Consider the following 24200-nt stretch of genomic DNA (forward strand, 5'->3'; position numbering starts at 1 on the left):
GTATTTCACAATATTTTTCTTATTATGAAGAAAATAAATGAATTTAAAATTATTTGTTGTATACAGCACTAGAATGCTTAGATCTTTCTTTTTCCGTATTTTCTAAGTTATATTACACGTTATCTACTTACATATCGAATAACTTCAGTTCTCGATATTTTATGATCTTAAATGCTATATCATGCTATTATAGCACGTAGCTCTTATGTATTCATACAGTGGAAGTAAGAAAAGTGTCTCAAGTGAGACTTAGGCTTGTGTTGGGACAGTATTTGAATTTATCTGTGCAGGTATATATCTGTACAGCTGACAGTAAACGTATAAAACTTACTGAGCTGTTCTGAATAATTTAATCATAAGAGACAAAACCCTTTAGAGAGAGGTACTTTAGTTTGAAAATTGTTTAAAATCGTTGAAGATTTGACTCAGTGACAGGTTTACCCAGAGTATATAATCAAATAGCTGCATTAAGGATAGACTTATAATGCTAATGTGAATATGATGATCTGAATGGATAAACAGATCTGAAGTAAAGATATAGAGTAAAAATCCAGTAAAAAGGCATATTCATACTTATCACTATTATGGACGATATTCAAACGTTACCCTTCCCTATAACAGTCTAGACTTTTTTCTTTTAATCTAAATGAGTCTTAAGCATGACTTCTGCACACACTTTTCACGTTTGTTCATTGTTCATGTGGTATCATGCTTTAAAGTATGTGGTCATGTGAGAGTTCAGATGGTGAAACTAAGCAGAAGCCTAAAGCTGTGCATGCATGTCCGAGTTGTCTTAGTGAAGTAAAGGCGTTTGTGACAGGTAACTCTCAGGTGTGGTCCCATGAAGGGGAACTGATTGTACATAATCACTCAGCAGAATGAATTAGTTGAATCATTTAATGCCAACTAAATATTTCATGCCATTTTTAAATAAACTCTTTACATTTCTCAGGAAGTTTCACTATTTTTAATGCATGTGGTATTTTTACGCTAATAAACAGAAGTCCAAAAAAAAAAAAAGGACGCCAACTGCTAAGTAGTGTAATTCACTAAACATTAAGAAAAAAATTATCATATTTTATTCCCTGTTCACAGGAAATATTTCAGGAAGTAATGATGTTCTTCTATTTCCTATAAGGGTAGCAGAGGGGAGCCAGGTCCTGCAGGTCCTCCAGGTTTACCAGGGAAATTGGTAAGCAGTTTATTTCCATATTCAGTGCTCATATTTACTTTCAAGAAGCTACGGTATCATTTGGAACTACACTTACCCACTTATCCATGCAGTGAACTGAGAATAACGTTGAAACGAGTGATTGTTGAATTTCTTTTTCAGTCCTCTGTGACTGTGCTAACATTAGCAAATGCTGTTTTAAAGTATATGGAGATGTGTGGGACTTTTTCTTCTGTTTAAAAAAAACATAAATCCTGTGATGTGCGAAGTTGGGTCGCACACTTCTGTGTGGGCTGCGTGTACCCGGGGAACAGGAGCAGTGAAAGACCAGCTTTCTGCTAACAGCTGCGTGAAACTAATGAACGGAGAAGATTATGAATGCCACCTTTTACCGGTGCTCCAGCAGTATTTACACAGTAACAGTCAGAAGCATAGCTGGGGAGGTTTTGGCTGAAAGAGCCTGCTGTTAGAGGAATGTGCAAATCATAGAGCTCAAGATCTTAGGAAGTATTTTTAAGAGAGCCAGACTGTCGTTGAGGGACTGGAGGGTCGAAAGCTCTGTAAGCCATTTCTCGTGTTTGTCAGCAATAAAATCATAATAAGATGCTGTTTAAAGGTCTGTATTTTGGATGAACTCTATTTTCATCAGGTAATCCTCTTTCATCAAGTTAGGAGTTTTCTGGGAATAAGATTCTGTCCCATCTGCTTGTCAGGGTATGACCCTTTAGTTGTTAATTCTAAAACAAATTGGGTAAGTTTATTTACTTGACTTATTTTTACAGGGTCCCCAGGGTGATATTGGACTTCCTGGACTGCCAGGTCCTCCAGGCCTACCTGGTGGTAAGGGTGACCGGGTAAGAAATGCACTCATACATACAGACTACAGTTTGGTGTCAGGAGTAAATACAGTAATCGGAGCATTCTTTGTGGTTTTTACATGAATTAATGTCTGGTTTCTTTTTTTATATGTAGATCTGTTAACCACTTGAAAGCGGTGCTCTAGGTGCCCATTAACTACTTGTAGCTCACAAAATATACAAGAAAAGTCTTGACAGCATTTCTTAAGGGACCGAAATAAGATTACTAGTATAAATATTTCCTTTTTTGGGAATTTGAAACATTTAAAGGCCTAAATCATATTGCAAATCATTGACTCAGCCAGATCTGAAATTGTAAGTCAGGGTCTCTGGTCATTAAACAGCTTTGGAACTTCAGCCCCAGTCTACAGTAGATACAGTGCCTTTTACACGTGTCTTAGGACTGGCTATGGAAATGCACAGGCTAATGCAGCTAATGACAGCTATGCATACATGCACACTTACAGCATATAAGTACCTCTTCTAGTATTTTGTTAGGAAGGAAGAACTGGGCCCTGGGGATCTCACATCCTGCAGAAGATATCTTGCTTTCCTGAATAAATGTCAGTGAAGGATATATATATATATATATATATATATATATATATATGTATATAAAAATATGTCCTCTTGCTTATAGGAGGCTACAGGGGATGGAATTCACTTACTAAACTTCAGACATGTTTGTTATGGAAATAGTCTACACTGTGTTTCATCCTTCTTACTTGAGACATCTACTTCAGTATTAAATGAATCGCACTTTTGAAGTGCCTCTTACTTTCCACTGATAATCAAGGAAGTGTGGAATTGTTAGTGAGACATAAGTATCACTGCTGTACATGTCTTTTAGTTGAACAGAGGAATCCTGTCCCTGGTGTGTTCCCAGTTTACATCATGGGGGGGCTAGATAGGGCTTGCAGTTGTTTTTCGCAGTTTTTAAAAGCTGCTCAGGTACTTAAAACAAGTTTCTAATACAGTCTTTGCTGTTGTTGAGGTAATTCTCATATGGGGGTTTTTTTTGGTTATTTTATTTATTTTTTAATGCTGAGATCAGGAACATATGTTTGTCGTCAAAAGTAAGTATTGACATAAAGCAATCATCTCTTTTATTACATTGTTAATACTTCAGAATTTTCCAGAGGGAGATTGAATGTACCGGAGGAATCGTATCTGGAAGGAAAATAACTAGTATTTGTTGCAGTGCTGACAGTCTCCCTCCAAAGATGCCTGAATTTCCTCATTTACTGTATAAAAGGTCTGGACCTTTAGGGTAAGAGCAGAATGTAGATGCCGTAAGCAGACCCAGTGAGATTCAGGCTACACCCATGAGGTTTCTGTTTATATAACTGACAGATGACAGTGTCTTACGCCTGGAGCTTTTTTAAATCCTAGGGTCAGTTTAATGCCCTCTGCAAATAGCTGAAAGTCAAATGACTGATTATGAGTAATAAACAGAATGAAGTCAGAACTAACAAAACTACAGCTGGATACAAAATCAAATTCAAAGCTCTGGTTGATGTTGGTGAGTGTCTGAGGAGAGTTTTCTGCCAGTGATGTTCTCCATCTTTTTTCGCTCTTTCTAGGACGTGCTCTATCTTCTCTGCATCATGATAGATAGTAATCAGGGTTCTTTGCTCATTGTTTCAAATTCGTTTTAGCAATTGACGCAGGTCATCGTGTTGCAACATTTTTCTTAACAATGTGAGCTTCATTCCAGTGGGGGTCGGTAATAAATCTTGATACAATGTATAGTTAGATTGTAAAAAATGGTGGGATGTGACAGGAGCTGAATACCAACCACAAACATTTTGTTCAGTGTCAAGACAAATGTCTTGGGCCTTAATGGTATTTCTTCACTAATAAACCCTTGTCGTTCCCACACAACACGTGTGCCACATCAACAGTTTGCCATTTGTTCCCATTTTGCTGGGCCCATACTCCATGTTGTAACAGGTAGAGTACAGTTCCATTGTGATTTAATCCGTGATTTAATCCCAGTGCAATGATTGGGTATATGGTGTATGCTTTACTGTCGATGGGCTCATAAGTGAGATTCACTAAATACATCAAGACTGGGAACCCTTTTCAAATTGAGTCTAATTTTCCCAGATTACCTTTCGAATCTCAGTGGTCAAGGTGACCTCAATTGCCTTCCCTTATAATTGCCACTACAGTAGATTGCACCCATAACTGAGCTTGGGTACAGCTAAGAGCTAGAGAGATATTATTCTGAGCAACACCGAGTGCATCTACAATAAGTTGGTGGTCCTTCTCATTAGTTCTTTCCCATTTAGGCAATATATCAGACAAGAGCCATTGACTAGTTCCCAGTGCCAGCAAAGAAGATTGAAGTGGATGTTCTAATTTATGCAAATCACTCATTGCTGAGCTTAATTTGTTTGCTAAAACTTCAGCATCTCTGCTGTTTAATACTCCTAATCCTGTTCCTAGGACACCAGTCACATCTCTCCTTGTTCGTTTTGGAGAGGTGAAGGTTTGCCTGTGCAACCACGCAAACCACCCTGTATAGGATGTATTTAGGAACGGTGAGCAGGTAGGTTTAACTGCAGAGATATTAATCTGCATTGATAGTTCCACTTGTTTGAGGGACTATGATGGATTAGATAGCATTTGTTGCTGGTCGCATTTAATGCTGGTTGCATTTAACAGCATAAGGTCAGAATTCAGAAATTAGCGGATATGTAGTTTGGTCGGCTGTGGGAGTAATAAAACAGGGAGAAGGTTAATAGGCAGTAGGGGTGGCTGTTGATGTAGTGTGAGGGCTAGAAATAGGTGTTAGTGTGACCTTTAAGGGTAGCCCATTTGCATTATCTTTCCCTGTATCTGTCCACAGGCTTCTATAGTTGTGTCATTAAAGACAAAAGTAATTATACAACTGGGCTGTGAGAAACAGTTTGCTCTGCCTTCTGATTGAGTTTGATTTGTCCTTTTGATGACCATGTAGGTATTTCCCTTTGAATGATTTGTTACATTACATTCAATAGAGATTTTGTCACCTGGTGTAGAAGAAATAAGGTGACTTTTATTTGCTTTTATCATTGTATGATTACCTGTGATTGTCATCATTAGGTTTTGCCTTGGTGTCCCCAATATTCTGGTATTCCTATCAATTTTAAATACGTATGGTGCAGAATGTACTATGCTTACTGTATTGATCAGCATAAACAAAAGAACTGGAGGCTTCCATCCCATGCATGAGGCTTGTTGATGTCTGAACCGAATTTCATCCCTGCTGGTGATGATTCCTCCTGTGAGAAGGATAAGCCAGTGGTTAAGCTGATCTCCAGGGGAGGTTTGCCAATGTCATTCCTGGTATCATTCCTGAAAACAAAAAACAATACAAGTCTCAGGGGGATTATTCTGGACTGGTTACCCCTTCTAGTTAGTGGCTAGGGTGTATCCACCTGGCAGCTAATACGATGCTTAGCTCCACTGCTGTCTTCTGCTTCCCAGGCCAAAGGACTGCAGGGTTTTGTTAGTGTCGTTGTGACAGTGTCAATTTATGGTAAATCTACCATAACGGGTTTCTCTGGTTAAAGGCCAATGGGATACATTTTTACATCTGATGGAGGTGCTCCATAAGGTGCTGACAGAAAGAATGCATGAGTGACTGGGTTCCCTGTTAGTTTATATTGGTTATTCAATTGGTGAATCGAGGATCTCAGTGGGGCTTGTGTGGTTTACAACTCCTTTTTAATAGACCATTTGCTCTTTCTACTGTCATGTTTGATTGGGAATAGTAGAGGGTATAGAATACTCATTGAATGTCTCCCTGCTTTGCTCATTCCTGCACTTTCTTGCGGGAATGTCATTGTCACTTTAGCTGGTAAACCTGAAAACCAAGAGGATATTCCTCTGCTGGTCTTCTGACATTTAGTTGCTGTAATTGGGCCTGAGACAACTTCTAGTCCCACGAGGATGTACTGATATCAAAAGGTCCGATGTAATCAATTTGCCTCGTTGACCACAGGGTTTTTATTTTATTGAGATGTAGGGGTGGTGCTTTAGCAGGTGATCCATTTGCAATTTCAATTTATATTGAGGACATTCTGTAAGGATGATTTAATGCGTTTTCCTGTCTAGAGGCCAACCTCACCTTTGAGCTGCAAAATAAGGTGCTTCTTAGCCTGTGAGACCTAATTTCTGGTGCAACGATTCTCCCAGTCAGTACCATTTAAGATCTGGCCTGGCATGTCTCCTGTTTTTAGTCCTCTAGTTCTGGCTAATTCACCTACTTGTTGGTTCCATTTTGTGGCTGGCTGGTCATTCTTTACATGGTTTTTTATTCATCCTAGTTTAAATTGTTCTTGTCTAGCTATATCTAATAATAATAGTCAAACTTCAGTTCTCCAAACTGGAGATGTATTTACTTCCCAATTTAGGGCTTCCATTGACAAAATCACTGCATGGCACCTGCCCACACGGCATTGAAGTCAACATAGATGACTCTCGCTCCATTTCGTGCTGCTAAAACAACTGCCTTTAATTTTCCTACTTGGGTACTACCTTCACCTTCTTCCATTATTTGTTTGCCAGTGGTTATGTCTAATGCAGCGGCCTCAGACCACCATCTATTGTTTACCCTCTTTGCTGAGGCATCAGTAAACCAAATACCTTCATTTGGTGTTCTTTCAGTGAGGGGAGGTGCATGTAGAATTGGCGAAGGTTTAGATGGCTGGTTTAGTGCTAATGGGTCAGTGTTCACAGACGTTTGTAACGTGGCAATTTTTGTACGGTTTTCAGTCAATTGCATTTTGGCTGCTACTGCCACCAGGCAGGTGTATCATTTCCTGACAGTGGGTTTCCGTGCAATTCCTTCTGGGGCAGCAGTTCCCTTCAGATCTGTTTCTAGCAAATTAAATGGCCCCTCTAGCCTGAACAGGTTATTGCTGGTGTATTTTCTCAATTTGTTTAACTGCTTGAACTAAAGACAAAAGTCCCTTTTCTCACTTGCAATATCTCTGTTCTGTCCTTTTGAAAGTAGTTGAGTAAAACAATAAAGGGATTTTTGGCCAGTTTGGAATAGATTGCAGTAAGTGTCATGTTCTGCAAAAGCCCATTCTGCTATAATAGAGTTGCGGGGGTATACTGGCCCCAGTGGCTGATGTCTTTAATTCCTGTATTGGGGTTTTGACTGCCTCTGCATGTTCTTACTTCCATTTCCATGGGTTTCCTTTTCGTAAAAGTGAGTACAGTGGGTGAGTAATGATAGAAAATCCAGGTACACGTTTCCTCCAGTACCCTAAAGTACCCGTTAGCTGTTGTGTTTCTTTCCTAGATTGGGATATCTGCAATTGTTCCATTTCACTTAGGGTGTCCGGTGGAATTGCCGCACTATCTGCAATCCACCAAGTACCTAAAGATTTTACTTCTCTACTTTGTCCCTGACACTTTTCAGGTTGAACCTCAACTTCTGCTTTATATAGTGCTTGCCACACTGCTGCTGCCACTTCCCCTACTCTTTGAGGGAAAGTCTCTCTGATCAGAATATCGTCTACATATTGGTACAGTTTCACATCCTGAGGAAGTGAGACTGTCTGTAAAAGTTCAGCAAGCGCAGCAGGAGCAGTCATACGTGAATGTTTATAACCCTGTGGGAGTCTGTAAAAGGTATATTGTATAACTTCCCAAGTAAATGCAAATTCCTCTTTATCCTTCTCCTGCAAAAGGACAATAAATTACATCTCTCTAACATCTTCTACTGCCATCTGTGGGTGTGCAGCTGCCTGTTAAAGTCGCAATATTGAGTACTGCAGACGTTAGAGGAGCTGTGTTGTTGACATTCAGGTGCCAATAATCTGTTGTCAGGTGCCATCTCCCATTTCCGCTTTTGGATGGGCCAGATAGGCGAATTGTATGGGGACAGGGTTCTGGAAATAGTGTGCCATTTTTCCAAGTCTGCTGTTATGTCCGAAATTCCATTTTGTGCCATAGCAGAAACTGGATACTGTGGTACATTGGTAGTTTTCAAATTGGGGAGTGCAGGGGGTGTGCAGAGTAAACATACAGTAGCCTCCCAACTTCTACCAGGGTTGGGGTTGGTACTTGAACTGCAGGACCATATACTGCCATCTGGCAAGCACCAGTTTCCTCCAGTCAAAACACTGAAACTCAAAATATTTTCATTGTGCTTTTTAAGCACCCAGGAGCCATAAATTAATTTTCAAAGTTTGGCATACAACACTTGCTCCATTCACACCAGTGACTTTAACTCTTTGCTGTCCGGGGTCACACACCCAGCTTCTCAGCATCCTGTTGGGTTAGTTCTGAAATTTGTGCTCCCATATCTATTAGAACAACACCACCGCCAATCAAAATGTAAGTGCCTCCTTCATTTAGTGGCTTAAATATTACATAATCACAGAATCATAGGATCACAGAATGGTTTGGGTTGGAAAGGACCTTAAAGATCACCTAGTTCCAAGCCCCCTACCATGGTGGATATTGGGGTATCACCAGCTTCTCCTCATGTGTGCATAGCTTGTATGCAGGCAGCTTTCGTGACAGCAGTGGAGAGCTCGCTTAGGGAATGGATGAAAATCATAGAATCATAGAAAGTTCACTTCGTTTCAAGGCGTCTGTTCCCCCAGCCCCATAAGCTACCCTAAGGGTGACAGAATGGGATTCATTCGCCAGGCAGGTCCTAGGTGTAAGAAAACTCCTGGACTCCAGTAACAGTTTGTTTCATCTCCACTTAACATTATTCGGTCACTGCCACTCAGGCGTATGTGCCATGAATATTCAGTTTCAGGTTCATAGAATCATAGAATGGTTTGGGTTGGAAGATCATGTAGTTCCAATGCCCCTGCCATGGGCAGGGACACCTCCCACTCGACCAGGTTACCCAAAGCCCCGTCCAACCTGTCCTTGAACATGTCCAGGGGCATCCACAACTTCTCGGGGCAACCTGTTCTAGTATCTCATCACCCTCACAGTAAAGAATTTCTTCCTAATATCTAATCTAAATCTACACTCATTCAGTTTAAAACCGTTACCCCTCACCGTATCATTACACTCCCTGATAAAGAGTCTCTCCCCATCTTTCCTGTAGGCCCCCTTTAAGTACTGGGTGGCTCTATAAGGTCTTTGCGGAGCTTTCTCTTCTCCAGGCTCAACAACCCCAGCTCTCTCCACCTGTATTCATAGGAGGGGTGCTCCACCTCTCTGATCATCTTCGTGGCCTTCCTCTGAACTCAATCCAACAGGTCCACCTGGCTTTCTGTTGTATTTCTCTTGTAAGTTTGCCAATTGCAACAGATCCCAAGGAATGGTTTGTGTAGTATACTGTGAAGCACCACCCTGAGGTCCTTCAGAGTGCTCTAATGATGGGTCTAGCCTCATATTCAGAGGTGTCTGAAGAGGGAAGAGTGGGTCATCATTTCCCTCATCACATTCATCAGGATCACCCCAAATGTCACCATCCCAGTCCTCTGGGGACACAATTAATTTCCTAATCTGCATGGTGTCAGGGGAATGTGGAGCCCGCATGAGCATCATCATGTTGACCTTTTCTTCCAACTTTTGTTTTTTCTCCTTTTCTTCCTGTAACTGCTTCTGCAGCAAATTCTTGCTGATTTTAATTGTCCTTCAATGGCACCCCAGTTATGCCAATGTTTGTGAGCCTGTTCTTCTGAGAATTTGGGACTCAGACTTATTCCATGCCTCTGTAAGTAACTGGTGATACTACTTGTCATCCTGTCGACTGTGCCAATTTGTCGTGGGGGAGATGTAGACTGCTGAAAGAACCATTGCCAAAGGCATCAGCAAAAGTTGTTTTGTTGAAGTCAGATGTTGTAAAAGTGAGACTTAACAAAGTTCAATGGCAAAGTTCACTGTGTTACTTACTGCAGAGGATATAATAATGATTCAAAATTAACAACACATAATCAAAGTTACCAACACAAAATCTTAGTGCACTATAATACAAGGTTAGGCGTGATGTCAGTCACTTCCCAAAGATCTGTGTTTGGTCATGGGGGTCTCTCAGCCTCAAGGAGGAACCTTGAGAGGCGTCCCAGCTCAAGGGGAGATCAATGCCATGCAGCCAACTGCTTTAGCAAGGAGAGCTCAAAAAAGGCTCACTCAGACCGTCATATTTATGGAATAAAGTGGTTGGCTCATAGTCGAATTACATGTGACTTACATGAGACTCCAAGTAGCCACAACTTTCTTTGTTCCTTGAACAATGAGTCTTGGAAGAAGCACCTGCTATTCATGTGCTAATCGAATGGTTGGTGTTCCAGTTTCCAAGTGCATGTGCACCAATGCTCACCATGACATCGTGTTCTTTGTGGGTTTTTAGAGAAGAGTTTGGAAGTAGAGAATTTCTTGGCCTGGTTATGGCCTAGGCCTTTACTACTTTTGGAGCCTGAACCAAACTGCCACTAGTTTGGTCAAGGAGTCAAGTGCATCCGTCTCACACCTGACATATTTTGGCAGAGACAGCAATACAAAAGAAGTTACAATGATGGATTGTGCTTCAGTGAATCTTACAGAGTAGTTATGCTGTGGAGAATGGCCAAACCCCAGCATTCATCACTTACACTGTTACTGATTCATGCATTTTGAATTGGTTTCAGACACTCTGGTTCTGTCTATGTTAGTAAATTAAAAGCACCAGGGCAAGACCTAGACCTTGGCACTGGAACATGATCCTTTATACTGTTAAATAGTCAGTGTAGTCCCTGGTACAGTTTTGGCTGACTAGCAGTTTCCCAAACAATTCCCGGGCATAGTTTGAGAGTGATTTTTACAAATAGATAAGCAGTATGTCAAAAGTGGATGTTTTCTTATTTTGACTTCTTATCCCATTGTCTCCATTGAAATTTTGGGCGTTAAGGCAGAATACATTCAGATAGTTTCAGCTGTGATTTTTGTGTTTGCTAATACAAATATTACAGGCCAAGTTTCACAAAAGCAAAAGCTTCTCCCATCTCAACCTTAATTATTGGCAGTTTTGTTGCTCTAAAGAATAGTAAGTGGAGAATAAGAACGCCCAAAATGATGTTGTGTTGGAACTCAGTGTCTTTTTGTGTGAGTAATTGGAAAACCTTAATAAGGCATGATTTTGAGAACACTTCAAACAAACTAGTTTCAGTGTTGTTTGACAAATTCGGAATGTTAAATAGGTCTGCGATTTCCACTGCTTAGCTTTGTGGATAATTTAGTATTGACTCCTTGTCCTCAGGAACATGAGAACAAATCTGAATTAATCAAATTGTAGATGTTACACTGGTTTGTGTGCCTATATCTTATGTGAATTAAATGGATCTCTGAAATGTGAGAGAAAATCCTGTATCTCCATCTGTTTTAGAAAAATTTTTTATGCACAGCTATAGTTCTTTTGGAATGTATATATTTGAGTGTGCACAGACTGCAAAGAATTAAGGATGGTGTGACTGGTTTTCTAACAGACACAAATACTTAGATTTTTCTTAAATAGCACTGTTCTACAAATGAAATACTACAAATGAAATACTTTTACTATAGAAACAAATTACATATATTTGAAATGAATCAGGTCATTAATGTATTCCTCTTTGGTTCCTGCCTGTCCATACAGGTACATTTTGTCACAGGATTCTAAGATGCAACATAATGTTTTTTATTATTTTTTTAAAGGAATATCCACTTTAAGATAGAAGCCATTCGACTTTGACCGTAATGATCAAAATTCTAGAGACAGTTCTGCTAAAAAACGTTGAGAATTAAACAGCAAGCAAGACAGATTGTGACTGAACTTGTGGATATCTCAGTGTGCTTATCCCACGTTAGCAGGGCTGATATAGCCTACAGCAATACAGAATGCTTAATAGGGCTAGAAAAAGTGATACATTTACTGGATTTTTTTTTTACTTATAACTTCTAACCAATTTGCAGAGCAGAGTTGTAGCAGCTGCAAGAGCGTCTGACATGTAAAGGGGAGAACTACTGTTTGACAGTCAGAATCTGTACTACCCAGAGTGGCAGTGGAGTATATGTTCCATGTTATTACTTGCCTTCAGTCTGTCACCTTAATTATGTAGTAAGGTTTAAGTGCTTTCATTGTCATTCTTAAAAATCTGCAGCTTTTAAAGGTCTCTTGCATTAATAATTGATGGTAGGGAGGACTGAAGATAATTTAGTAAGCTTTTGAACCTGCAGTTTCAAATTCTGATTATTTTTTTTATTATTATTTTTTTATTTTATCTTTAACCTTTTAGGGCTCAGTGGGTGAACCAGGACCAAAGGGTGAACAAGTAAGTCATGTTACAGGTCATGGTACTTTCAAGTTGCACTACCAAATGGTGCAGTACATTGCATTGACTAAATCTGAAGGCTGATAGTATGTCTTTATTTTTTTTATATAGGGTGCACCTGGAGCAGAAGGAGATGGAGGAGAAAAGGGTGACTTAGTAAGGCGTTATTTTCTCTTCACCTGATCTGATATCTTGTTGTCATGAGTTAAAACTTTAAAGCGTTGTTGGAGTGCTTCAAGTATATGGTTTGATCATGGAAAGTCAGATTTCAGTTTGTCGTGGTTACATGGTTTTATATCACCTGGGCATTGCAGAACCACAGCATTATTAGCCCAGTCACGCCATTCCTGCTGTTTTGAAAGCAGTTTGAAACACGTGTATTCTATTAGGTGTTTAATACAGTACAAACTGCCTTGAAGGGGGTGTCTCTGTGTGTGTGTGTATATATAGAGAGACACACACATATGTAGAGATACACCAAGCATTTATATATGAATATATATATATGCGTACACACACACACGTATATTTTCTTTGTGTTTGAGGCAGTGAGAATGTGGAGGTAGTTTAATTCAGGTGGAACAGGAGCACAGATAATAAACATCCTTAACAACTCAGACTTGGTGGAAACATTTTCTGTTGCCTTTATCTTTGAAAATAAATTGTCGCATGTAGCTGTTAGGGAGAGGGACGATGGTCTGGCAAGAGGCTGTGGCACTGTGATACTGCTGGAGGAAGGTGTATATACCACAGGAATCCGGCATGTTGTGAATTCACGTGGGTAATGCCTGGCTCATGTGCCCCTTGGGTAAAGAGGATTTGTTTTCCTACAGAAAGAAAAATGCACTAATCCAGTGGCTCCTATGGGGCCTCATCCAGCAAACCCAGAACTTGCGCTTTCAAAAGGAAGTAAACTGCTCCCTATTTAAAAAACAGTACCCAGGTTTTGTGCTCGAAATGAGCACTTTTTTTCCTACAGTCTGCCATTCTGAAAGGCTTCTAAAGTTAATTAACAGCCCTAGTGAGCTAGATGCCCAGTAATGCGGCTTTACCATCACTATAGAGATTCCCAGGAAGCATACAATACTATGGGTTGCTTAAATGTGCTGACAGTCTGTTTTTAAATTGATAACAGTTGTTATTTCTACTTCACTTATGGCACAGTCATTAACAGACAAAGTAGCCTTCCTGACCTTTAAAAACCAATTATTTCACCAATGACATGTGGGAACTGGGAAAATACAATTTTCAGAAAGCTCTCTAAGAGTAATATAAAAAAACACTGAAGAAGATGAGTTAATCTATTTCATAGGTGATTACAAGATTTTGAAACTTTTTTTCCCCCCCCCCCCAATTCAAAGGGAAAATTAAAAACTTCTGAGGAGTTGGACTACTATTCTGTGTTGAGTGATAGAGGGATCTCAGGGTTGTTCAAGCCAGGATCCAGGTTGCTGAGAACAGGAGCTTCTAGGGGTTTGGCTTCCTCATAGCACATTGGGTAGACGCCTGCCTGGTTTCTGCTGCAGTTTTGTCAGGGCTAACACAACACTGTAAAAGATCCATAATTCTGTCAAACTAGAAATTCCTGATTAAATTATGCTTCCTCTAAAGGTTTCCAAGCAATCTGCCATGATTTCCCTGTGCTGTAACTGTGGCTTGAGAGGTTAGAGCCGTGTATCTAATTCTAAGATAAGCAATACCAAACCAATTATAATAAACATGCTTTCTTATTTGTACCTTACAGAAATGTTTTTGAGAAAGGAATTTTACCAAAAAAAAAAATCTTAAATTTAAGGTTTATTTCCAAATGAATTGTTGTTCATTTCAGGTGCAATTTTGCATAAATCAACTAAATATGTGAGCATTTTTTTTTTACAGTGAAAAAAATTGTGTCAAGTTTACTGCATTTGTAATGTCTATGATAATGGATGCTCTCTTCTAATATAGTTTGTCTTATTTTCGCTTAGGGTGATATGGGATTGCCAGGAGCAAAGGGAGCTGTAAGTATGATGAATAGCAAGCACTGTTACAGAAATACAGAGATCTAGTAGATCAGATAGATGGGTTTCTGATTTGAGAAACAAAACACAAATAATGAGCTGAGCTCTTCATCGCAGTTAAAATGAATGAGTCCCAACATTTCTTCTGTTTGGATTTTGAATACAGTTAATATTAAAATGAATTTGCTTTGGAAAGGAATTCACATCCAGAATTCTAAGCTCTATAAAAGAGAAACATTATTCAACGGCAATTTTCTGGCCAACTAATTTTTTTTTTTCTAAAGGTAATGAATGCACCCTTTGTACAGTAGGTGTTGTATATAAAGGAGGCTCAGTGCAGTGGCTGCGTGCAGCCTATAATCTTTACACTGTGAAAAAGCTGGCAGCAGGACTGCGATGTCTGTGAAAGCAGAAGTATTTCTGGCCCCGATTCCTTTTTTTTTTTTTTTTTTTTTTTAGAAATAACAAAGTGATAGCTTTGATGTGGAAGGTGAGCAGAAGCTTGTATGTCACATAACAAAAAGAATTTGAGAGCTGAACACATTCTTTTATTTCAAGATCACTGACGAGTGGGATCGTTACAGCAGCTGACAGTTTGGGCTATGATAGTAACATATCAACAGTTCTGCCTACAGGGAACTGAGGCTGAACATAACAAAAAGAGCTATGCTTGTGTTCTCAGGAGTTGGTGTGATTTTTGAAGCTAAGCAAACGAAAGCTAGACTCTGTGCTGGTGATCAAGATCTTACGAGGAAGAGGTGCAGTAGAGGAGAAAGCTGTAGTTGCATTCCCCCTAGATTTTTTTAAATCCTCTTCTCTTGATGAGACCCTAGAGCGCTTGTCATCCTCATGAATACATACACAGGGATGAGTAATCCATCAGAGAACCTGATAACTCACCAGGATGGGCAAGAAAGGAATGATGGCTTCCTGGTTGTATAGTTCACGAAGAGAATTTCTTCTTAATATATCTATTGAAGCATGTTCTTTGGGTTTTCTTCTGACGGGGACAGCAATTAGCTGTCCGAGATGCAGCATAGGTGGAACTGAAATGGCTCCATCTTGTGGTTTTAACTGATACCGCAGTTGAGTCATTTCCATGTTTTTGAGCATCTCTTTCAGTGGGGGTTGTTTGTCTGTCTTCTTTTTTTTTTTTTTTTTTTGTTCTTCTCCCACTGGCTTTGGGAAGCCATAAGTATGTAGGATTTTTTTTTTCTGTTTGTTTTGGTTTTTGGTTTTGTTATGTTGTTTGTTTGTTTTGTTTTTTTTTGGGGTGGGGTGTTAATTTTATTTGGGTTTGTTTGTTTTTTGTTATTCTTTTTGTTCATTAGTATTACTATTGATTAATTGTAGTAAAATAACTTGTATTGAAAGTAACTCAGAGGTGCCTGTTGGCATAGGTCTCACTCTGCATGATATTTAATCACTTTTAGAAAACTTACTGGAGCAGAAGCTATAGCTTTATTTACTAAATGCGTGTAAGTGGACATATTGACGTAACCATATCAATCCTTTCATTCGCCAGGGGTCAAGAAGCTTTACCAGTAAATAGCTCTTTCTACCCCTTCCCTGAGTGAAATAAGCTGGCATTGCGTCTCTTCAGGCAGTTTGTCAGCATCAGTTTGTGTGAGGGTGTTCCCTCCACTATGTGCAAGCTCAGGTGCAGGCAGTAGAACCTGTGTGCGGTGAGCTGTGTCTCTGACAGATGTAAACAAAGCAAAAATGTGTATTCCCAAGCAGCTGGGGGCTAGATGATACAGGCTCATACTGTGGTACTCTCTACAAAAGGCATGAAAGGCATTTGGAGCAAGCACAGAGCTGGAATTTTTGTAACTTAAGGAGCACTTGACGTCTAGAAAAGTCGCACTTGACATGCACAAGGGCAGAAGTAGAAACCAAGTATAGGAGATCTGTTCCTTGACAAAAAAAACCCAATGTCTTGTGCATATCACTATGGGTGCCAATTTGCGTCATTTGACAGAATATTATTTTTCCACTTCTCCCGTTTAAATGAGGAACACAGACCTCTTTGAAAGTTTATAAATCACATAACCACTGACTCCTGTCCCTTATTTAGAAATAAGCTGTTCTCTACATCCCAGCGTTCATTGTTTTGCATTTGGAAATAGCTCCTGTCACCATTTTGATATGTCAGAACGAGTCCAATACCGGTATAGCAGTCCATTGCAATTCCTCTCTTTCACTGTCAGGTTGGTAATCCTGGAGACTCTGGTTCCCGTGGCCCTGAGGGAAGTCGGGGACTGCCTGGCATGGAAGGGCCGCGAGGCTCACCCGGACCGCGAGGCTTGCAGGGCGAACAGGGTGCCCCAGGGCTCCCTGGCAGCCAAGGTCCAGCTGTAAGTACTGGTTTCATGTAATTGGCATCTTTCGGACACTCATCTGTCACTCACTCCACTCCGTTTCTTGCATCGGGAGATGCGTGTGCATACAAAACCCAAGCGCCACAGTAGAGTTTGAAATACACCGTCCCACACAACAGCCACGTTTGTGCACCAGAGAAATCTTAGGGTTGTATGCAGTGAGGTCCTTGGGTCCTCAGCTTTCTGATCAGTTCCATTTTCTTACACCCACCCACTCCTGTGGTGCACATGTTTGATACATGGGTGTATCACACGTAGTGTCTACCTTGCTAGTCAAATTGACTTCAGCTGGAATAGTTGCACTTGCAGGGATTGGAACATCTTTTTATCGACCGGCCAGCATTTTTCACATCAGGCACACTTACAAGATGTACTGTTATATCAACTGTTTTTATAAACTTTTTTTTTTTTTTTTTAATCCTAGGGAAAAGAACCAACCGATCAGCACATCAAGCAGGTTTGCATGAGAGTCATGCAAGGTAAATATGCTAAAAAGTACTTGTTTCTTGTGCATTTAAATGTGGATAATCTACTGCTGTGGAGGCAAACACGATCTTCCCAGTCTTATCCAGCACAAATACCACAGCCTCAGCAGGGGACCTGGCAGAAAATCTTCCCACATGTGAAGGTGGACACAGTATGAGAAAATATGAGAAAGAAGTCCCTTATTTTATATATACTTTGCAGCCTCATTGAAACACCTGTTGATTCCACACTATTACTAGAGTAACCATATGATATACCAGAGTGTTTTTACGAAATACATGTATTTTCTGTAGAAATCGCTTGCTATGTTTACTAATATAAAAATACACAACTTCACAGAAAGGTTGTTTTACCATTTGTATGCTATTAGATTACAGCAAACAAACTATGTGCAAAATAAGTAAAAAAAAAAAAAAAAAAAAAAAAAAAAAAAAAAAAAAGAGAAGTCCGGAGAGAGGCTTTGTGTAGGAAACACACCATAAAATGAAAGCAATAGGCATATGTTCAAAACCCTGATTATATTTGCTTAGTTCTTCTTGACACACACAGAAATCTGGAGCTTTTCTAATACACTTGGGTGCATGGGTTTTACTGAGTTTAAAAATTTATGCTGCCTTGTAAGCACCAAAGAGACTTTTCCATACTTGCTACTGAAGATGCCCTTTGGGGTATTATGCCTTTGTAATGTCAGGAGTTTACCAGAATGAAATTGCTGCTCATGATTTAATCTAATCTCAGTAGTCATCATTGTTCTTGACACTGCCCAACAGGTTTCGGTTTTTTTTGAAAAGCTTTTTATAGATAGGATAATAAGGCCTTTTAAAGTGGTCTCTTGAAAGACACAGTAATACTGAGGAAGATTATAGTGAAATCAGATATGATGGTTGAATTTATTCATAACCATCAGAATTAGCAGTGAAGAGAAGGCTATGGGAAAAATCTAGACTAACTTAATTGCATCCCTCTTGAGAACCCCTGTAATTGTCAATAGTGTCATGCTTAAAACGAACCAACCAAAACCAAAAAGAAGAAACCAATCCACATGTGTCCCTGGAACCTTGTCAGCTTAAAGACAACCGTAACTGAAGGTCATGTCCTGAGTAGGCTTTGCCTGGAGATTGCTATCCCCAGTCTTCCTCAGGTATCTGCTAGCCATAGTTCCTGTTTTATTTCAGATCCTTTACATCTGCCCCCCATCCCCATCTTCTTAAATTTTCTTGGTTGCGGACAGCAAATAACTAGTCTTGCCAAGTCATGCAGACTTGATAGCAAATGTCATATGAAGATTTGTGTGGCTGTATCCAGAGAAAGTTATTTCTAAGGCATGCTTGGAAGATGGCTTTGAACTATAGAACAGAAATGATAAGGGAAGAGAGGACTGCTCACATGCTGTTGCAGCAGTGGCCTGAAAGAGGGATGAGGAAAGGGGAATAGCTAGCTTAAACGATTCCAAGGAATGGCCAGCTGATCCTATGCCTAATGAAGAACAAAGCTCCTGCTGATTTACCTTAAGAAAAGATCAATGTAAAACGTTCAATTATTTATCAAACTTTAGCCCAGAAGCACCAATTTGAGGGTTTCTTTCCTCTGAAAAAGAAGGTAGATGACTGCCCTCATGCTTTTTTAGTTGTTGTTCTTGCAAAGATGGATTTAAATAAAGATTAACAAGTAGTAACAGAGACCTCTTTTAAGAGGCAGCAACTGCATGAGTAAGTTTTCTTACTATATGGTTGAAATTTAAATGACATAGAAAATTCTAAGGGCATTTCTAAATAAACCATATACATTTAAGTCCTTTCATCTTGCAAACATTAAATGTTTACGATGTAGGCTTTAGAATGACCAGCTCCACAGTGTGCCTATGGTTTCCCTCTAGTACTACCAAGATAGTATCTTATACGTAACAAACTTTGTAAACAGCGTTGTACGTAAGGAAGGTGCTGTACTGTAACCTGTTAGTTTCTGTAGCAGAGAATACATGCTCTTCAGTGAACACGGGAATCTCTCCATTCAGATCCAGTTACTGCTTAATTCCTGTTCATTGCAGAACAACTAGCTCAGCTGGCAGCCAGTCTTAAGAGGCCAGAATTTGGTGCTCCAGGTTTGCCTGGCCGACCAGGGCCACCAGGTGCTCCAGGGCCTGCTGGTGAAAATGGCTTCCCAGGACAGCTTGGACCCCGTGGCTTGCCTGGCCTTAAAGGTCCCCCTGGTGAGATCGGTCGTAAAGGTCCTAAAGGTAAGAAATTCTGTAGCTGGCCTTCAGTTGTTGACTGCTCTATTTTTTTCTGGTTTTGCTTCTTTGTTTTTTTCTTTCCTCTCCTTTGGCTGTAGCTGTGCATTGTACACATGTGGAAAAGATCCTGCATTAGGAACCTAAGCTGTTTTTCTAATTGTTGCCTCGGTTGCCCCAGTGATTAAAGGGCACATTGGCCTGGCCTCAGCAAGACGTATTTATAAATCTGTTTTTTGTCATCAAATCACTTACATAGTATGAGAAAGGATAGGTATCTATCTGCCTTGAACTAGTAGTAAGCAGAGGAGTCAGTTTCCTAATATTAATTTTCCCTCTCATGGACTTTTGAGGTTTTTTTTCCTATGCTGAAAAGTTCCAGCAGCGATTCTGTCTTTCCTCCACTCAGTCCGGTTGTGGCCATCGCTTCTGTGAGACTTGTGGTCCCAAAAGCATACGTAAACAGTCAGAGTCATTCACTAATCTCTAGCCTCCTTTTCTAAGTCTATCCAGTTTGTCACATTACAAGTGACTGATAACAGTCTGCCTCTTACTTGGGTATAATACTTAAGCCATGTAACATCATTGCACCCTGTACCACAACCTATTGATTCTCTGGCAAGAACAAATCCATAATAAAATTGACTTACCTTACACTTTACAAAAAAACTTCGATCTAAGTTAATCTCTTTTGTTCCTGACTGAGTGGGTCTATATTCCTCCAAAGGATTATACAGTAGAATTTTCTGCAAAGTCCACTATGTATGTATTAGTTTCTATTCATCAGTGGTTTCAATTTGTTTTCTTGAAGGAAGGTTTTATTTAAAAATTGTATTTCTGCACAAAGCCAGTCCGTTGCTGGATTAGAGCATTTACTTTTGTGTAACGTTTTATTTGAAAGTAAAATTGGGAAAACCTTTGAGAGAAGAAATAGAATACAAACAAAGCAAACCTTAACAGCATTGTTGCTGGAGCTCTGCTACTGTTTTCATTTAAGGTAATGTCATCTGTATTTGCAGAAGCAACAAAAAAATTGAGATACGCAGGTGATCTAATATGCTGAATTCGATTCAGCACACAGCAGGCTGCACTGTGTTAATATTAAAAAAAAAAAAAAAAAAAAAACCCACAACAAAACATCTACAGAGCATTGAAAAAGCCCCAAACAAGCAAAATGCTTTGTTTCCTATCACAATTGTCATCAAATGCCAAGTTACCTTACAGTAGACCTTGACATGCAATTACAGATAACAAGAGAAGTGGTGAATGCTCATGTGGAAGTGCTATCAATGGTACATGGCAGGTACACTGAAGAAAATCCCACTGCTTCACTCTGACTTCCTGGTAGTTATCAGAGTTCCACAGAGATGAACTGACTTTCCCCATCCATTTGGGGGGTTGTCTGAGATGGGAGTGAGAGGAAAAGGGTACCTAGGACATTTGATAAAAGGGGAAAAGGAAGAGGATGTCAAGAATGGTTTAGAAGAGCATGATAAAGAGGAGACAGAAACACAAGAATGTGTAACCATGAGATAGAAGATACTAAGGTACAGTGTTTTTAACAACATCAACAACAGCAGAGTCAAAAAGAGTTGCCTCAAGGAAGGAGGTTATCATGACTTTAATGAGCAATCTGGGATAGTGAAGGATAGCAGAATCAGATATAAGAAGTTGGAGAAATTTGGAACAACCACCAGTAAACACCACTCCAAAGCGTTCAGTAGCTGGAAATAGCAGAAGTATACATGGGTATCCTGACATCGGTGCTTCCAGTAGCTGCATTTACAAAGACAGGCTTGATCTCCATGTTGACTAGGCAGTCTGAAATGTAGCAATAAGATTCCTCCTCTAGCACCCCGTGTGCATCTTCTATTCTTTTATTAAAACGTGGACTTTTGTACTGACTCCTGTGTCCCGTTACATAGCTCCTTTGGTTTCTGCTGTGCCATTTCTAGGCAAGCCCCATACTTAACAGTCTATTCCAGCTCTCCTCACTGCAGTACAAGAAAGTACGGAAGTACAAAATAAAGCTCGCTCAAACATTATTAGGCATATACTTGAGACTCTTGACTTGCAGGAAAAAAAAAAAAGAGTTTACATAGGGTATTCACGAGTGGTAGATACATGTACTGCTATGGAATATATACAGTGAACAGAATTTGAACTTTACAATTAAAACAACAAAAAAAGCTTCCTCTTAATAAGATGCTCGTTTGGAACAACATATGAGTTTGAAGAAAAGCTGGGCACCCACCAAAGAAAAGTCTCCGTAATACCAGTACAGGAGAACAAAGTCCTTTGTTTTACTTTTATGAATACCTTATGTGGTTGTCAACAGAATACTGTAATGTGTGGAAGCCAGCTCCTCTTTTCTTCTCTACACTAGCTGTCTCAAGGACCAGCACCTGAGAATTTTTACTTATTAGCAGAGTTCATGTGGTCTTGTGAAAGCCATTTGCCAGTACCCTCAGCCTGTATTCTAAAATAGCCTGTGTAGCTTCGTGAGTTTGGTTTATTTCTGTTATATAGGCAATGGAATATTTTGATGGTGCTTACTGTCCAGCCCCAAGTATTTTTCTTTCCCCTCCAACACATCTGAGTATAACTCAAATGGGGGAAAAAATCCCAAACAAATCCCAAACCTCTTACAAGGACATGTGTCAGGACATCATTCAACGGCGCTAAGACTGTATATACATCCACCTGAATTCTCTGCTTATTTGCCATTCACCTCAGAGAGGGAACTTACTGGAAGTAATGCTCCAAGCAGGCTGTAACTAATGTTTCATGAATTTGCTTTAGGTGAACCAGGAGAAAGAGGAGAAAGAGGATTTCCAGGCAGAGGACTGAAAGGCTACCCTGGACCAAGAGGTCTTCCAGGTAAATATTAAAAGGGTGAAGATAAAGAGGAGAGTAAAAATTCATTCAGAACTGATACTCAAGCTGCCTTAGAGAGACAAAACATGTCCATTAAGCAATAAACTTCCAAATAACAGTACTCCATAATTTTTACTACATAGGTAATGATACAGTCACAAATCTGAATTAAAAGCTCTTTTACTAAAGAGCTACCACCCCATTTAACTCAGTGTAGAAAGATTAGGAAAAATGTATACAAACCATAAAAAAATAGAAAGAAGAGGCACTCTCTCTCTCTCTCACACACACAGAGAAATGTGTAAAATCGCCTCTCTTTTTTTATACAACTATCCATATATATAACAAAAAACAAACTAAAAAGGTCACAAACTCTAGATTATCTCACTGGCAGCCACAGCAGTCTTCAAAAATCTCCATTCGTAATTTAGGACATTCAAAGTACCATTCTCCTTTATTTTTGTGGTAATTAATTGCACTGTTATGTAACAGGGGTCCAGGACAGCTTCTTGCTGACGAGTGCAGCACGACTGGCCTCTAGTGGCCAGTGAAGGAAAGTAAAAGGCATTTCCATCAGTATCTCTCTGTAGCACTTTTCTGGGTGTATATGGGGACCGAAACTACCAAAATTTGTTCTCTTTGTGAAACGGAGAAAAAAATATCAGTTGAGTATATACTGATACCTAGGACATCTGTGAAACTCGGAGTTGTCGTCTTTAGAAATTTATCATAGGAAGAGGCTTACTGAAAATCACTACATTTCATCCCTTCACTGAAGATAGAGCAGTAAAAAGACACCTTAGTGCTCAGCAGTTCCACTCTATGTATCTATTTCCCCAACACATCTGAGTGGAGAATAAAAATAAGTTTTTGATGTGTCTCTTTCTGGAGTGCTAACGTAACTCTGAAGTAGTGAGTAGCATCTACACCTTCATAGAGTTCACCAACAGGGTTGTCCGCAGTGCTGCAATCAGTTACACGGCAGAGGTTTTTACAGCAGCAGATCTGCTCCAGTATAACGGGAGAGGGTTGGGACTGACATTGCATTGCTGTAGATGTGTAAACACAGCCTGGCTGGCTATTAGAGGAAAACTGTCCCTCCAAGTAGGCACCTCTCTGGGGAATTCACCAAGAGCACTAAAAAGCCATCTTCATACAGCTTTTTAAGAAGAGGATGTTCAGTAAAGTTATATGTATATGCCAATTTTTAGACCTGCATCCACTTTTCCAGGTGAACCAGGCAAACCCAGCTACGGCAGGGAAGGCCGTGATGGTGACCGAGGTCTCCCTGGGGTGGCAGGTCAGCCTGGAGTTCCTGGTCCTCCTGGCCCTCCCGGCCCTCCTGGGTACTGCGAGCCGTCATCTTGCAGAATGCAGGCTGGACAGAGAGTTGGTAAGAACATGAAAGGGCCGTGAAGGGGCAATGCAAGTGCCACGAAGTGTCGGCATCAATTTACTTCCTGCACAGACAGCTGAGAAAAAATAAGGAATGAAGGAGAAATACAAACAGGGAGAAACCTTTCAACCAAGGTTTCAGGAAGGCATTTTTAACACCGTGGTTGTACATTCTTTCTAAAGGTGTACTTAGCAACACAAGCTGGAACAATGGTGCTTACAGAAATACACAGGTGATGCCTTCTGGCTCTTTCTCCCTTTGCGGGGGGGGGGGAAAAGGCACTTGCCTATTTTTTATTTTTATTTTTTTTTAATAAAGAGTTTCTGTGATTTCTCCTCCTCCCCGACTTAATTCCTATGTATGATGTACAGAGAAATAATGTGTCTTCAGTCATCAAATAAAAAAGGAATAGTTTATTTACTTCAGTTGTAGCTATTCTTTTATACTTGTAAAATAAACTTCAGAGCACGCCCGAGCAGATGCCATCGCTTCACGCGCAGTCATTGCATTGTACGTATGTGCTGTACAGGATACGCTAAGCCT

General features: G+C 40.0%; 1 protein-coding gene across 2 annotated transcripts in view; it reads left to right on the top strand.

Annotated features, from left to right (window-relative positions):
• Positions 1–23677, top strand: part of COL9A1 (collagen type IX alpha 1 chain) — a 74935-nt gene extending 51258 nt beyond the window's left edge. For both annotated transcript variants that reach the window (XM_054195798.1, XM_054195799.1), the window contains exons 29-38: positions 1139–1192; positions 1954–2025; positions 12252–12287; positions 12399–12443; positions 14255–14287; positions 16498–16644; positions 17093–17147; positions 19202–19390; positions 22187–22264; positions 23493–23677. In XM_054195798.1, coding sequence (XP_054051773.1) covers positions 1139–1192; positions 1954–2025; positions 12252–12287; positions 12399–12443; positions 14255–14287; positions 16498–16644; positions 17093–17147; positions 19202–19390; positions 22187–22264; positions 23493–23677 — 894 coding nt within the window. The remainder of the gene's footprint in view (positions 1–1138; positions 1193–1953; positions 2026–12251; positions 12288–12398; positions 12444–14254; positions 14288–16497; positions 16645–17092; positions 17148–19201; positions 19391–22186; positions 22265–23492) is intronic.
• The last annotated feature ends 523 nt before the right edge of the window (positions 23678–24200 follow it).

The sequence above is a fragment of the Rissa tridactyla genome, chromosome 3, assembly GCF_028500815.1.
Source record: "Rissa tridactyla isolate bRisTri1 chromosome 3, bRisTri1.patW.cur.20221130, whole genome shotgun sequence".
In the NCBI taxonomy this organism is placed as follows: Eukaryota; Metazoa; Chordata; class Aves; order Charadriiformes; family Laridae; genus Rissa; species Rissa tridactyla.